The sequence below is a fragment of the Antechinus flavipes genome, chromosome 6 (genome assembly GCF_016432865.1).
Source record: "Antechinus flavipes isolate AdamAnt ecotype Samford, QLD, Australia chromosome 6, AdamAnt_v2, whole genome shotgun sequence".
NCBI lineage: Eukaryota > Metazoa > Chordata > Mammalia > Dasyuromorphia > Dasyuridae > Antechinus > Antechinus flavipes.
In genome coordinates, this window is record NC_067403.1 from 170,194,161 (window position 1) to 170,210,788 (window position 16,628).

At 42.6% G+C, this 16,628-nt stretch overlaps 1 protein-coding gene across 1 annotated transcript; it reads left to right on the forward strand.

Moving 5' to 3' along the window:
* Positions 1–244: 244 nt before the first annotated feature.
* On the forward strand, positions 245–16,350 carry GRSF1 (G-rich RNA sequence binding factor 1). The gene is made up of 10 exons (XM_051964535.1): positions 245–864; positions 2,663–2,816; positions 4,494–4,649; positions 5,669–5,812; positions 7,973–8,108; positions 9,991–10,172; positions 10,986–11,107; positions 12,170–12,305; positions 13,911–13,993; positions 14,979–16,350. The coding sequence occupies exons 1-9, from the start codon at positions 511–513 to the stop codon at positions 13,958–13,960; spliced, it is 1,434 nt and encodes a 477-aa protein (XP_051820495.1). The 5' UTR covers positions 245–510; the 3' UTR covers positions 13,961–13,993; positions 14,979–16,350.
* The last annotated feature ends 278 nt before the right edge of the window (positions 16,351–16,628 follow it).

A 16,628-nucleotide genomic window follows, 5' to 3' on the forward strand; every position in this document is an offset into this window, starting at 1 on the left:
CCATCTCCTCAAGCAGCTTTAAGATAAGCGGCCCGCTCCGTGCTTCGGCCCCTCCTTTTTCCACCCACCCCCTCCCGCCCTCGAGGCGGAGCTAAGACAAGTCAGGCCGCGAGCTCAGTCGCTCGCGCCAACTCCTCAAGCCCCGCCTCCTCCGTCATGGCTCCGCCTCCTCCATCATGGCCCCGTCCCCTGACGGAACCAGGGAAGTCTGCGCGCGCGCGCGTTGAGTACGCTGCTCTGTGTTCTCACCAGTTCCCCAAACCCGGTACCTCCGCCTCAAATCCCGCCCCCAGGCGGATACGGGGCGGGACCACGGCGATCCGGGGCGGGATCACGGCGATCCGTGCCGGCGCGCGCGCGCTGGGGCCGCCGCTCAGTCGCTTACGCCAGCTCCCCCTAGGTCCTGCAGCGCATGTGCCCGGCACTCTCTGCCCGGCCCTGGATTCCGCTCCCTCGCAGTTTCCGCTGCCGCCGCAGCCGCCCGTAGAGCCCGTGCCAGCCCCGCCGCCCATGGCCGGGACGCGCTGGGTGCTCGGGGCCCTGCTCCGGGGCTGCGGCTGCAACTGCAGCAGCTGCCGGCGCACGGGCGCCGCCTGCCTGCCACTCTATACGACCGCTGGCGCCTTCCCCGCGGGTGTGTCGGGCCGCCGCCGTCTCCTGCTGCTGCTCGGGGCTGCCGCCGCCGCAGCCGCCCAGACGCGGAACCTGCAGGCCGGCCGCCTGGTGGGGCCCTCGCCGCCTCTTCCGGCCAGTGGTGCCGTGGCCGCGGCCGCCGCCTCTTTCCAGACCCTGCGCGGCCCCCTGCTGTCTTCCGCTGTCCCCGCCGCCGCGCCTTCTCCCTCGGCAGGCCGCGGCTACAGCCAGGTATGCGGCCCGCGCCGGCTAGGCTGGGGGTGGGGTGGGGAACAGAGAGGAGCTCCGGCCTGGCGTGGGGGAGGGGGGGAGCTCTGTGCGCGCACCTCGTTCTCGAGGCTCCTCCGTCCCCTGAGCGCGCCGGGCGAGCCGCCGCGTGCGGCACCTCTCTTGTACCCCCATTCCAGCGCGCTCCCAGGGCTGCCCGGCGGGGGGCCGAAGGGGGAGGGGCAGCGGCGCGTGGAGTTGGGGCTAAGGTCACGGCCTACCCTTCCCTGCCTGAGGCCCCGAGCTGGGGCCGAATCTGTAAACCTTACGGGACAAAGGGCCCCACGGCTACCCGGAAGCTGCCAGATGAGGGTGCTGCCCATACCTCTAGGACCGGGGGTTCCCCACAATGCCCTGGAAGGTTTTTTAAATTTTTTTAAATTTTTGCTAAATTCCAGGTGCATCACACCCCGTAGGATCCTTTATTCTTTTTCTGGGCCTTTGGAGGTCCTCCTGACCCTGAGGTAGTTGTCATACCTTAGGGTGTAGCGTCCTGGCTCCTTCCAGGAAGGAACTCCAGAGATGCATCCAGCATGACCCCTACCTTGGGTCGTGAGGTCACAGGTCAGAGCTGGAAAGAACCCCAGAGATGCATCCAGCATGACCCCTGCTTAGGGTCATGAGGTCACAGGTCAAAGCTGAAAAGGCCCTATGTATCCAGCCTGAGCCCTTGCTTAAGGACATAGGGGCCCAGGAACTTCAGGGGTCATCTCCTTCATTTTACAAGTGAGAAAACAGTTAAGTGACTTGCTGAGATCATACAAGATGTTGAAGGTAGGATTTGAACCCAGGACCAGTGCCTTTTCTGCTATTTCAGGTGGCTTCACTTGACCCTTAAAGCTAAGCATGGGAGAGAACAAGCAAGCTTGTTGCCTGACTTGGGAATGAGGTTCAGACTTGGGGCCTCCCACCTCCAAATTCCTGCAGGACACCCCCCTGCTTCCTCCTCACTGCTTTGGCTCTTGCAGAAGGGTTAAAAGGCAAAACCAAAAAAGGAAGCCAAGCATGGAGGTTCATGGCCCTAGGAAGAGCAGGGGTTGCACTGGCAGTCCTGGCCTGCCAGGCCTATGATCAATTGGGTTCGAATCTCCTTGGCATTTTGCTGTTGGGTCTTGGTGGGCTGGTTTTCTCCCAAAATGCCTTTCTAAATTTCTGGGACTGCTCTTGTCTTGGTCACTGTGGTGTCCTTAAAGGTCAAGGACTGTGGCATAATTGTTTTTTTAAAATGGTCTGTTCAATAAATGATTGAAGCTTTGCTTCATCCCCACTCCTTTCATGGACAGGTCCTTTGCCCATCCCCAGCATTTATGTGCCTTAAAGGTCAAAAGTGAGGCATATTCCTGCCCTTCCAGTTTGTACCTATTTCCCTTAATTTGCTGAGGTGTCAGGACTGTCAGGAGTATGGAGGGACGGAGAGGGGAATATGGCAATGGAGTTTCGGGACTGGCCCATGCAGCTAGTGAGTGTCTGAGGTTAGATTTGAACTCAGGTTCTGCTGACTAATGCTGATTCCCCATTTGTTGTACCACCTAGATGGTTCAGGAATATGGTAAAGCTATTTATTCCAAAACAGTCTGAAGTGAAATTGAGGCCATGTGTGATTTCATATGCAACAAATAATGAAACGAGGGAGAGAGAGATGTCATCTGTGTTGCCATTTTGTTTCTTGACCATTAATTCCATCTGTGATCTTTGATTTCCAGAAATTTGAGTGTAAAAAGGTTACTCAGAAACACTATACATTTTTCCTTTCTCTTTGAAGGATTCCAATAGCTATCTGGAAGACATCCCACCACTCTCTGAGTATGACCTGGCTTCATCCAAGTTAGGAGAGGAGGAGGATGACGTATATCTCATTCGTGCCCAAGGATTGCCTTGGTCCTGCACTGTGGAAGATGTGCTTAAATTTTTCTCTGGTATATTTTTACACCTGTTTCAAAGACATAATTCTGTTTAATTAGGTAGCATCTACATTGAGTTTGTACCATTAAAAACTCATAAATCTCACATGCCTTGAGACATGCCATTAAGTATTAACAGTACATGGGGGAAGGTGGTTATTCTCTTTAATTATATGCAGTAATTAAGAATTATCTTGTGTGCTATATAGTCATCAATTTTCAGAGGATTAGATTATGATGAAATTCATTTAAACCTCAACCCACATTTAACACTTGGTAAGTGAGAGGATATTTGGAGCATTATACAGCTCTGCATAGCAAGAATATTTGACAAAACTATCTCATGTTTGTTTCTCTTGGCTCATTTCAGAGTTTTTGGTCCTTGTGGCTGGAGGAATATAATTTAACTTTTTTTAAAACACTTCAGAAGCTGCTTTTGTTTTTTCAACAGCATCAATGTAGATATCACGATCTCTTCGGAAGCTTGGAAGTATCCATTTAGAGTCATTTTAACAGTCCTTTTCCTTAAGTTGCTACATTAGAAAAAAAAAAACTTAAAAAAACCCCAAAACAATTTCTTTTGCAGGGAAGGGTGCAATCGGGGTTACTGGGATTGACCAGGATCACATAGCTGGATTTGAACTCAGGTCTTCCTGACTTCAGTAGAGCTTTGTGTTCTGTCCACTAACTGTCTCATTACAAAAAATTAGTAGGTTTTCTTGGTAAGAAGAGAAAGTAGGTAAATTATTTCCCTTATAATTTGAAAAGGATATGTGAAAATATTTGAGGAAAGGGAGAAAATGTTTGTGCTCCTTTTTAAAAAGTGATTGAGAATTAACTTTTGAAGTCAGGGTCAGCTAAGAAGGCATTTTCCTTTCCCCTCTGTTGGAGATGGTTCACACGAGTTTATTTGATCTCACTGAGTGCCTCTGAGACTCTGCACACTTTTAGTAACATGGTGTATGGCACAGGGCAGCCTCCCCTCACTAGGTACATGTATAGCTTGGGTTCGTGAAGGTCATGGTAGTTGAGTGTAGTCAGCTCTGGTCCATTGTGTCAGGAAATTAAGACCTTTATATTGGTAGAGGAGGGTACTTAAGGAATGTTTGTTGTGTATTATTGATTATTATTATTTATGTTGAGCAACTGTTTCTTGTACAAGGACCAGAGGGACACATTCTCCCCCCCGAGCCTCCCCAGAGTTGAGTTCTTTTGGTTACAATTAATGAAACTATTACCAAAGCAGAAGGTTGGAGGTGCTACCCACATGGTAGGACCTATAGGTTTTTTTTTTTTTTTTTTTGATTACATGAAATTCATTATTTTTTTTATTATAGCATGGGTAATTTTTCAGCATTGATAATTGCAAAACTTTTTGTTCCAATTTTTCCCCTCCTTCCCCCCACCTTCTTCCCTGTCTCATGGCAGGTTGACCAGTACATGTAAAATATGTTCAAGTATAATTTAAATACAATATATGTCCATACAGTTATTTTGCTGTACAAAAAAGAATCGACCCATAGGATTTTACTGTAAATACAATTCATGAGAGGAAGGTAATCATTATTTTGGCTAGATCTCATTTGGAGTTGCAATTGTGCATGGGAGATAGGGATTAGATATAGAGATGGAACAAATGGTAGATTATTTAAGATTTTTTTCTTAATTTATATTATTTGGTCTTACTTTTAGACTGTAGAATCCGAAATGGTGAACATGGAATCCATTTCCTCTTAAATAGAGATGGGAAACGCAGGGGAGATGCATTAGTTGAACTGGAGTCGGAACAAGATGTAAAGAAAGCCTTAGAAAAACACCACCTGTACATGGGTCAGCGCTATGTAGAAGGTAGGAGAGATGCAGAGCCATGGCTGTGTGTGAGAGTGAGTAAGGGGGGGGGGGGGGGGTTGGGGAGGGACAGGGGTCCTTTGAAAGTACCTTCAGAAACCCCTTCTCTTTTGATTTTCCCAAGTCCCTGGGTCACATGTCACTAAGACAAGCACTGTGTTGCTTGTCCTCCTGATGAAATCAGGAAGGTTGAATATCTTGCCCAGAGTCCCAAGGTGACCTTTGGTGGAACAGGCACCAGAACTGGTGTCTCATTTCTTTTTCAGGGATTTTACTATAATCCAGTAGTTGATTATAAAGGAAGAAGAAAAAAGGAAAGTTGAGCAGAAACTTGTAAGAGGATTTACTTTAAATAAGCCATTCATTCATTTTTAATATTGCTATGATGGCCCAAATACTAGTTTATTTTTGGAGTCCTAGATGACTTGTTTTATCATTTTCTCTCCTTCCCAATCAGACCTATATTTCCATTGGTAAAAGGGGACAATTCCTAATGAGGAAATTACCTTCAAGAACATTTTGCTCTGCTACTTTTTAGAGAGTTGTCCAGAGTCCTGCGACATTAGTGACCCAGAGTCATGTAGTTAGTCTATATCAGAAGTGGGCCCTGACCCTGGTTGTCTTTTAAGCTGTGTTTTTTGTCCCTTCCTTGAGGACTTTGGTTTGCTCTCTTAATTTAATGCCTTTGTCTTTATAAAACATTGAGAAAGTTGGAAATTTCTGAACATCATGAAAAAATATGACATTCCCCTTTGTTTGTTATACTTGTTTCTACATAAATAGGAGAAGTTAATGTATGAGGCAAATAATCTTGTCTTGATTATTGCTGAATTTTAGTTTAGTCTACTTTTTGAATCTTTAAAAGTGGGTGAGAACCTATAAGTCTCAGAGCAGCAGAAATTGAGAATGTCCGATTTGGAGTTCTCCTGTCTGTGATTTGAAGAGCACAGACTCAATGGCCTCTAGCTTTGTTGGTGCTGAGTGTTTCTGAATCTCTTGTGACATTTTTTCCTTTGTAGTTTATGAAATAAACAATGAAGATGTGGATGCCTTAATGAAGAGCCTGCAGGCCAAGTCAAACCCTGTGGTTAATGATGGCGTGGTTCGCCTGAGAGGACTTCCTTACAGCTGCAATGAGAAGGACATTGTGGATTTCTTTGCAGGTGCCTTGAGTCCTCTCACCTTGTATCTAGGGCCTTATCCTGGTCTCATTACCTGCCTTCTCTCTTCATTCTCCATCCTAGGCGTTTCCTAGATGAATAGCTTATTTTCAGTAGGAATAATCATATTTGGTATTTCAGTTGCTTTTAGAATATTGGTCAGTTTAATTTTCCTTTGGAAATATTATTTGTTCTCATTATAAAATTGGGGTTTTGAATTTGGTGTTACTGCTTTTCATTCTCTCTGTTCTCCTACTACATCCACATTAAGGGGAAAAAAAGTATAGTCACACAAAGCAAAATTATACACAAAATTATATAGCCTAAAATTGTGTCTCATACTGCGTGCACCTTCAGTCCATTACCCCTCTGCCAGAGGTGGGGAGCCTGAATCATCCTCAGTTTTCTGAAGATATAGATGGTGAACCAGGCATCATTCTCAAGTCTTCCTTTAACCACATTGTGGTCTTTACTAATGGTTCTGCTCAATTCACTTTGCATTCATTCATCTAATCCCTCCTGGGATTTTCTGAATCAACCTGTGGTACAGTAATATTTGGTTATTTTGACATATTTCAGTTTGGTTAGCCATTCCCTAATTGATAGGCACCCAAGTTTTTTTGTTTCAGTGACAAGTCCCGCTATAGATTCTTTTGTGCCTAGGGATCTTTTTTTGTTTTGCTCTCTTGGGGTATATGCTTATTAAGGGACATCCTGGGTCAGAGGTGTTTGTGTACATCTTGGTGATTTTCCTGAATTGCTTTCTAGGATGACCAGACAGATTTGCAACTCTTCTCGTAGTGTGTTGGTACTTGTCTTTCCATGGCTTAGCCACCAATTGTCATTTCCCTTTTTGATCCTCTTTGTTAGTCTGATGGAGAGATAGTCTGACCTCAACATTGTTTTAATTCTTGTAGAGTTGTTTCTTGTGTGTGGGGGGGTATTTTTCTGTTTGCTTCAATTAGAGAAGAAATTGTTTGCACTGAGTTCTCACATTTTCTAAAATTTTTTCCATTCCTTTAAAATTACTAACAATGTATCAGTAAAAATCTAATAACATCAAGATACAAGGAAGTTTCAGGAGGTACAAGAAAAATGAGCCTCAAAGGTTCATGTAGAACTTATTAATTTTTAACTATATTTTAAAAAAGAAGTCTGCTGTGAAAAGTTATGATTTGAGAGTCTGCTTGTGTTAGGCAGAAGACTGAGAACATATAGTGCCTGCCTGTGTCTTGATATTTTGTAATTCAGAAGTGGCCTGCCATGTTTTATTTTTACCTTATTTTTATTCAAGTATTGATCTTTAGTTTCTACCCTTGCTTATTTCCCATATAACTCTCACTTATTTGAATTGGGACAGCTGCTGTATCTCCCTGGCTATTGACAAGGGAGAGATGAGAAGGGGAGAGAAAGGACACATAATCTAGTGGAGTGGAAGGGCCTTGGAATTGGTTAGCTGCATCCCCTCATGTCACAAATGAAGTGACTTGCTCTGGGTTACAGAGCTGTGAAAGTGTCAGACCTGGGCTTCAGAGAGCAGGCCTTTGTTCTCATCCACAGGCTGGCCTGTGGAGCCGGGAAGAGACGGCAGGTGGCAGGCGCCACATCCCCAGCCCAGCTCAGTTTCTTACAGGAGAGGCTAGCTTTGGATCTTGTTTGTTTTTAGCTTAAATGATTTGTCTTGTGGTACTGTGAAGTCACTAAATTAAGCATTTCCATATATCAGAACAGAAAAAAAAAGATTATACATACAGCCATGAGAATATTAGGTACAGGTCCTTTTTTAAAAATTCAGTACTTTGGATTCAAAAACATCTTGTCCCATCTGTCCTTGTCTCTTTTTGAGTCCTGTTTTCTTTTGTCATCCTTTGACATGCTACAGTGACTCTTCTTTTTCACCCATATTTTGGATACTGCTGTTGTCATTCTCTCCACTAAAAAAAAAATTCTGTAACAAATGAGCACAGCCGAGTAAAACCAATCCCCACTGTGGCCTTGTGGTAAAACTGATGATGGCTGCCCAACTGCCTTTTGGGTCTCCTTCCTTCATTAGACCATCGCTAGTTTTTGCTAACTTGTCCAAAACTCTATCCCATAATTGTCCTATAAGGTAGATACACAGCAGGGGCTTAAAGTAGATTGGAATAATTTCTTGGTTCTCAGGTCTGAATATAGTTGACATAACATTTGTCATGGACCACCGAGGGAGAAGGAAAACGGGGGAAGCTTACGTGCAGTTTGAAGAACCAGAAATGGCCAACCAAGCTCTGTTGAAACACAAGGAAGAAATTGGGAACCGGTGAGTGAGTGGGTCATAACCAGATGGGGAGGATTAAATAAAGAGATTCTTGGGTTTGAAAAGACATCTGGCTTTTAGTTTTGTCTTCGCAAGCTTTAGTCTTGATCTAAATATATTCAGTTGGTTGTTGGCTTTTCAAACAGCTCTTCCAGAACAACAAAAAAATGTGTCAAAGTACAGAGCAAAAGGGCAACTGGACCTGTAGCCAGGAACTGGGCAAGACATTTAACCTTTGTCTGCTTTAGTTTCCTCATCTATGAAGTGGGAATAATAACCTCTACCTCCCACTATTGTGAGGATCCACTGCAATAATAAATACTGATTTTTTTCAAACCTTAAAATACTATATAAATGCCAGCTATTCAGGACAGTAGGACTGAGATTAAATTTCATACAATGTTTTGGTCATATGTGGCCTTTTGCTTTTTTTTTTTTTCCATTTTAACTTTTTTTTTCTTGTTCACTGAATTTTGTTGCAAACCTCAGAAGTGGCAGGACAAGTGGCTTCAGAGAGCCCTTTGCACTTTGCTGAAAGTAGAAAGCTTTTAGCTAGGTATAGGTATAACAAAGATTTGCAGCTGGACAGGACCTTAGAGATCATCCAAGTCCAACTTTACTCATCTTCCAGAAGAAGAAGCCAGGACCCAAAGGTTGATGAATTGTCTGGGCTTACCAACAAGCATGGGTTACGGGATGTATTAAAGCCAGGTCTTACTAGTCCTACTCTCTGCCCAATGCTGTGTGGCCTCTTGTAATTAGAAGTCCCCAAAACATCAGTGGTGAGAAGGGAGCTGCCATTAAAGTGTTAATATCTTATATATGTAATGTTCTTGGACTTTTCCTTCTTGTCCCAGGACTTGGGGAGATGGGCTGGTCCCAAACCCTCCCAGATTTTTTTGTTCTTCCTAGTCAAGAAAGTGAGGTCAGCTCTGGATGGGCAGAGGTGGGTAAGGGAGTTTGTGGGCAGTGACTAAACTTGAAGTGTCAGGACAGAGGAGATCTGCTGTAGCTGGGGAGCACAGCTTGGGGATGGGATCCTTGCCTGATGCTGAGCGGTACGTTCATTAGACAACTGCACTGTTTGGGTTTCTATATTTATTTAATGAATACTTAGAATTGCTCTTCAGGCACCTGAGCTCTACTGCTGCCCTGGGATCAGTGGCCTTCTCTCTCCTCACATCTACCCCCCACCAGCCAGAGTTCAATCTACCCTGTAATGCGGGACCAGCCCAACAGGCCATTCACAGGGCTATTGCACAGGCTGCTTTTCTTTCTATCCAGACCATGGTAGATTTTGTGGCCAGCCCTTCCCTACCTCGATGATTATACTAATTATCTCCTCGTCTTCAGTAATATTGAGGCTTCGCTGACTGGGTTTAGTTTATTATTTTATTCTTGCTTGTGTTTATATGTAGTGTGTGTCCCAAAAATGCCCCCAAAGTGCCAGGACTTCTGGGACACCCACCTCTTTTATAAAGTAATCAACAAAAGCAAATAATTAAACATACATATAACATGAGGAATAAAATCTACCATTTCACAAAGTTGAATCAAACAAGAGAGCAAACAAAAAATACCTCCCTGTGTCCCCTTTCCAGGGATGTACATGTGTATGGTGTGTTTATGTATGTATGTGTGTGTATAAATATAGCTACAGGCTATCATCATGGTCTTAGTCTTTTAAAACCCAAAGCCACACGGGCCTCAGGGCTGATAGATATGGCTTTCTGGTGGCTCTGGTCCTGTGACCTCCCTTTTTGTATAAATCTTTCCCCTGTTCTCCTGTGCTCCTTGTCTTCCCCAGCCCTGACTTCTGTCTCCACATTTCAGGTAAAGCATCTTTTTATTTAATTGTATGTGCTCCTGTGGACTTTTGCATCAGGTACATAGAAATCTTCCCAAGCAGAAGAAATGAAGTCCGAACCCATGTTGGGTCTCACAAAGGGAAGAAGGCAGTGCCTTCTATGGCCAAGTACGGGACTGAACCAGAATTGAACTTTGAAGAACATGATGGGAGTGAGGAACTTCGACCTATCACAACCTTTGAAAGTGAAAAGGAAATGGGTAAGCCTTAGGGATCTTTTGGGTCTCTAGTTTATACTTGGTTGTGACAAAATTTGTTGCTCATGTGTGCCCTCAAAGGGACGGAAACACTCAAGTGTTTGTTTTCGTGGTATTGTAAACCTGGGTTCTTTTGGGGGATGATGAAGAGAATCCCTGAGTCTTTTGTTACCTCATACTCTTTAGCTACCCTCTTTTGAGTTCTTTCTCTATAAAGTGAGCAGGAGAAACCTGGGGAAGGTAATAGGATTCAAGGTTACAGCCTTGCCTCGTGGCCATGCTGGGGATGCACAGGAGATATGGCTTGAGATAAGCATTTCACATCCCTTTTAAGGGTGAACTTACTCATTTTCTTGCTGCCACTTAATAGTTCTTTTTATCTGACTTTTTCTGTTGTTAATAAACCAGAAAGTGTTATCCGCCTTACTCTTAACTCAGAGATAGCGATCCTGTTCCCTGTCATATCCCTATTGGAGAGGTGATCCCAAAATGGCAGGCCTGTGCTGAGTTCATTGACTTATAGAAAGTGGTTGAACCTGAACCATCCTTGGCATTCCTATGGTTTTTGGCAGACTGGAACTTTGAGGTTGCCTGCATTTCCTTCCTGGTCCTCTGACCCTTTTATATATTTATGCTTAGCAGTATTGGGGATTTTTATGTGAAGTCTCACGTCTGGGTTTCTTCCAGATTTTAGGTCTATGGTCCTGGGATGCTCAGACGTAATCCATCCAGTTTGGGTTTTTATGTGAGGGAGGTAAAGAATGCCTTGCTGGTGTTCTTTTGTCCTGAAATGACTGGGGATTTGTTTCTCCCCAGAATTACCCAAGGAGGCACCTGAGAAGACTCCTGAAGCTGCTGATTTTGGAACCCTGCCTTCATTGCATTTTGTTCACATGAGAGGACTGCCTTTCCAAGCCAATGCGCAAGACATTATAAATGTATGTGACAGCAAGACCTTGTCAGACATTTATAGGATTGAGTAACAGTGTTTCTTGGGGTCTTTGTTAGTGAGAACATTGGGTGCTGCCGTTGGGGACACACAGGACTCCCAGGGCTGGGACTTTGTCTAATTTTCTGTAGTTGGAAAGTAGTTTTGCATGGTATGTTTTGGGGGAGGGCGAGGCTTCTTTCTGCTCCCATACTTTTTTCCTAACACCCATTTAAATGTGGGACAAATTCAGGGGAGGGCAGGAGTGAAGGTAAGGAAGTAAATGCTTGGTAATTGAACCATAAAGTAAGTGAGATTTCCATGGGAGAGAGAAAAAGGAGAGAAGGAGCCCACAGACACAAAACTTTTGGGATCTGGGCCTGGAGGAGGCTGAGAGCACATGATAGTGTCCTGAGGGCAAGGAAGATGGGACTGGACTGTCCAGAGAGGGAAGGTTGGCTGAAGTCCAGAGAAGTCACGGAAATGTAGTTATTACTAAGAAAGCTATTTGGTAGCAAAGCCCTACAGTTCTCTCACAACATACCCTCTCATCTCCCTCCATGAGGACCTCTTCACACATACAACACAGAAATCATTTGTCACATTCAGTTTGTATGTGTGGTTGTTTGGCATTTAACTGGTGTGTGTATATGTGTATTTTCTCCAAGGACATCACAACTTAAAAATGTTCTCTGGTTGTGCCTTTCTGCTAGTAGTTAAGATGGGGGAGATGGGGACTTCTTCCTTGCTGTTGAACTTGATATGGAGATTGACCTTGGGTTTTGGCTTCAAGCAGTGAGAAGAGAGGTGGTGGGTGAGATTATCCATGTTGTTGAAAAGAAATGTCAGGCAAATGCAGCCATTTTTAGCTTCTGTGATTCTCACCTATGCCCTGTAGTAAATCTTTCATAAAGGACATATCCCCCATGGTTAGGGAAAAGCAGAATTACTGTCAGGCACCCAAAGCATGGGGAGAGGTGTTGAGCAAGTGTATAGACAGGTGCTATGAAGGTCTATGGGAAGGATGGATAGATGGATGCTAGCCTTCTGGTATCTTGTTTTTTCTATGTAGTTTTTTGCTCCACTGAAGCCTGTTCGTATCACCATGGAATATAGCTCAAGTGGGAAAGCCACAGGTGAAGCTGATGTGCACTTCGAGACTCATGAGGATGCCATAGCAGCGATGAGCAAGGATCGATCCCACGTGCGTAAGTGATGCTCCTGTACACTCTGGCAGAGAGGCTCAGGAGGCTCTCAGACCTTCCTCGGATGCTTGTGTCTTTTTTAAACTGTCCTCTTGGTGATACAGCATGGTAATTGTGCTTTCAAAAGCTTCATTTAATGCTTATATGTACTGCAGGTCAAAATTATATTATAACATTCAATTGTTTAAAGCTTTAATAGCTCTTGAGATTTATTTAAATTTTTGTGGTGTTGATAATCTTTTTTATATGTCAGCATCCATTAAAATAGAAAATCCTTCCCTGCCATCTTCCCTGGTAACTAAGAATAGCGGTCCCTCCCACCTCCTAAGAGATACTCTGCTTTGTCAGGGAACAGGCCTCATATCATGTACCCGTAGTGATTCCCCCACCTCAATCATCACCAGTAAAAGGAGGACAAAGGTCACTTTTGTCTGTCTTCCTGACCAGCCAAGCTTAGTTATCATGAGCACATGGTGTTTGCTTTGGAGCGTGGCCCAGACTTGCTTGACTGCTGCAGTCTGCCTGTGCTTCCTCACTTTTTGGGCTCATTAGTATTCTGTTAGGGTCACATACTACCTACTGTAAATTTTTTTAAAAGCCATTTCTCAGTCAACTTTGTTCTTAGCCCTTTGCTATCCAAAAAAGTGCTGCAGTGAATATTTTGGGGCTTTTTTGACCTCCTTGGGATATATATGCTAAGTATATCTTTAGGTAACAGATTATGGAAACCATAGTCATTTTTTAGTATAATTCTCAATAACTTTCTAGATTGATCAATCTATTTCTACAGCTCTTCTAATATCATTAACAATTTTGGTAATCTTTGCTGAGTATAGAGTAAAAAGTTTTATTTTGATTTGTATTTCTTTTAGTAGAAATTTGGAATCATTGTTCACATGGTTAAGTTTATTCTTTAGAACTGTTTGTTCATATACTTTGATCATATTTAACCACTGGGGAATTGCTTTTAAAAGATTTATTTTTGAATCTATTGGCAATTGTGCATATGAGGTGAAAGAGTATCTTATGAATACAGAGTCATTACCAAATTGGGAAATTTTATATGCTGATTGATAATTTTTATTAACAATACTTACAATTATATTTTTGCATCAGAAAATTTTCATATTTAAGTCTTTCATTTACTAGATAGACTTCGATGGAAAAGAAACAGTATAGTCATTATTTATGGAATAAAAACCCAGTGGCATTTATTGTATTACAAAAAGACTTCTGGATACAGTCACATATGTTAGTATAGAAAGAACAAAGTCTGCTATTATTAATAGAAATAATTGGTGCCTAGAATATATAAGAATCACTAACTATTTAAGGAGCCTACGTTGTAGTTAGCGGAAGACAAGTAAATTTACATACATACATATATATATACACATATACATATACATATATATATATACACACATATATGTATATGTATATGTGTATATATATAAGTATAATGTAGTTGTTAGTCCAGGTTCTCGGGAAAAAAATGGAGACGTCTTAGGAAGGTCTGGGTTGGTGAATGAACAGTGGGAAATGCCAATCTATTTGTCTTCCCCTTTTAATCATTGCTTTATTATTATTTTTTTGGGTGCTCCTCAGAGCATAGGTATATTGAGCTGTTCCTGAATTCTTGTCCAAAAGGAAAATAAGAGTTGCCAGGAACACCACTGAATCCATAGAAGGTAAATTTAAGACAGCTAGTATAAGAATATTTTCTTTTGTAACATAATCACGTCCATAAATTTGCACCAAGGTAAAAAGTATTTCTTTTTGACGAGCTCAATTAATATTGATTATTAATAATGAGTTCTATAAAACATGATGTTAGGGCAGAATCTTAATCAAACACTTGGATGAATGGTTTGTTACCAGTTGTGTGAGGTTTAGTTCTATACCATATTAACAATGTGAATGCAAAACTTACTTTCTCTTGGCAACCTGGTAGGGAATATATTGTGTTTATGTCATGTCCATGGCTGGATCTGTGATCCCTGTAGTGTGAAGGCAACTTTCACAGATGGAAATTGCAACCATTTTTACCTTCTGTGATTCTCATCCATGCTTTTTTAAATCTTTCATAAAAGATGCATCCCCCATGGATAGGGAAAAGCAGAGTTAATGTTGGGCAGAAAGTTATTTCGCAGGCACTTAAGGCCAGGGAGAAGTGGTGAGTGAGTAGTTAGGAACTATAGCTGATGGGGCATGAATGTGTCTTCTGGACCCTCCATTGGAATGGCCTCTTGGGAGTGAAAACATGGGAGGCAAGAGCTGCTTGATTCTTCTGGGCATAGTCAGTGTGCCAGCCAAGTACACTTGGTTACAAGAGATTTTTGATTTTAAAATCTATTTAATCTCTTCTCCTCCCCCAAAATTGTATTTTATAGTGCTCATTTTTAGTGTTGTTTGCTAAAACTTCATAAGCTTAAATTTTAGTCAGTATAAAAAATCTTTTCTATAAAAATTTTCTCCAAGGGCTGTCTAATCTTATATCAGCCATCAGCAGTAATAATACTGTACTAAGCACTTTACAAATATTATCCTTACAACAGCTTTAAAAGGGAAGTGCCACTTAATCTACAGTTTTCAGTTTTATTGATAAAAGTTTTAAGCAGTGTTTCTTCAATTTAATAAAGATGCAAAATGTTTTTCTTTTGGTTTTACTTTTAGGATGAAGCAAGAAGCATTTCATTTGCACACCTATCTTGGACATGGAATCCCGAGTTTTATCAGCAGCTTTGTCTAGGAAAAGTTTTTTTGGTTTTTTTTTGGGAGGGGGGATTAATAGCTTTGAAGAAAAATTCCATAGCTGGCTGTTTAGAAAAGAGAAGATTCAGTTTGGGATTATGAAATAAACCACACATTTAAATTTTTGTTTATATTGTCTAGGATCTGATTGAAAATCTGATTTTTTTTTTAATGCCCACACAGCTTAATGGGGAGAATTAACCTAACCCAACTACTCTTCATTTTTATTCATTTAACCTTGTTTTTATAACTTAGACAAAGGTTTTTGTTCTCTATGAATGGGCAACCCAGATGCAAAACTCCTAGTTTGAAGGCTGTAGTTGTAGCAATGTATTGACGACTGCAACCAGTTCACCAAAGCAGGGAAAGAGTTCTGAACTTGGGGGATACAGGGTGATTTTCAGGTTTAACAATAACCAGCAAGGAGGGGTGGGAACCAAATTGAAAATGTACCTGATTTTTAGTGGCGGCTGGTGGTCTTAGTGTAAATGTTGTGGTCCCTTAAGCCTTATGATATCTAACATTGGTGCCTGGTGAATTTACATGGTCATTAAGCAGTACTATAGATAGATTAAGGGAATCTTAACTTCATCTTAAAGGTGCCTGAACTCTAAAAGCGCACACCCCTGGTGGGTTTAGTTTTGAACCAATTAAAATGAAAGAAGTTACAAGGCCAGACCTTGGAGGACAGCCACTTCAGGGGTAGCCAGGCAAGCGAGCCCACAGTCTTCTGCGGGCCAGGTAGCCCCTCCTGGGCAAGGCATGCTTTAGTGTTTGCTCCCGTCCATCTGTCCCTCCTTGGCTCTGCATGCACAGGTGCATGTGTGTGGTCTCGAAGCTAGAGGTGCATGTAGCACCTGGCTTAGGTGAAAGTCGGATTTGATTAGTCCTAGGAATGGCTGGTAGACAAAACTGTCCCTCACACTGGCAGTATTTTCTGGTTTAGTATTTTAAGTAGCTCCTTCACTTCATCAGTTCAAGCTGCCAACTCCAGTTGTGTGCTTCACCTAAGTTGATGTGCAGCTGTCCAAGTGAATCCAAGTGCTGTGTGCTGTCCCCTTCCCCTTGCTTGCACCACCTCTTCTCAGGATGACAGTCATGTAGTTTACCAGGAGATGCAATCAAGTTTCTTTTGCAAGCTAATTACCCCAAGACTGTGGGAGATGGTGTCTGGAAGAGGGGAGTTGTCTTCTCTCACATAATACATTACCATATGTAATTACCAGCTAAACTATCAAATCACTGTACTGTAAAGTTAGTCAATAAATGAAGGCTTATTTCAGGCTGAAGAGTATTTATTCGTGGTGTCTTTGGCATATATTCAGGTTTGTCAGCTGAAGAAATAAACGGGCCCCCTCTTTTGTTACAGACATCATACTGCTTGTCATCACTTTTTAGACATTCATTGATAAATACATCACTTTGGAACTTGAATTCTGAACACTCAACCTAGTTGTGGATGCCAGGAACGGGGATTGTGCTACATTGGACACGGAACCCATCCTCAGCCTCCCAAGGCCTGATTCTGGGGAAGGGACAGACTAGTCAGTTCTTTTAGGGAGAGCAGACCAC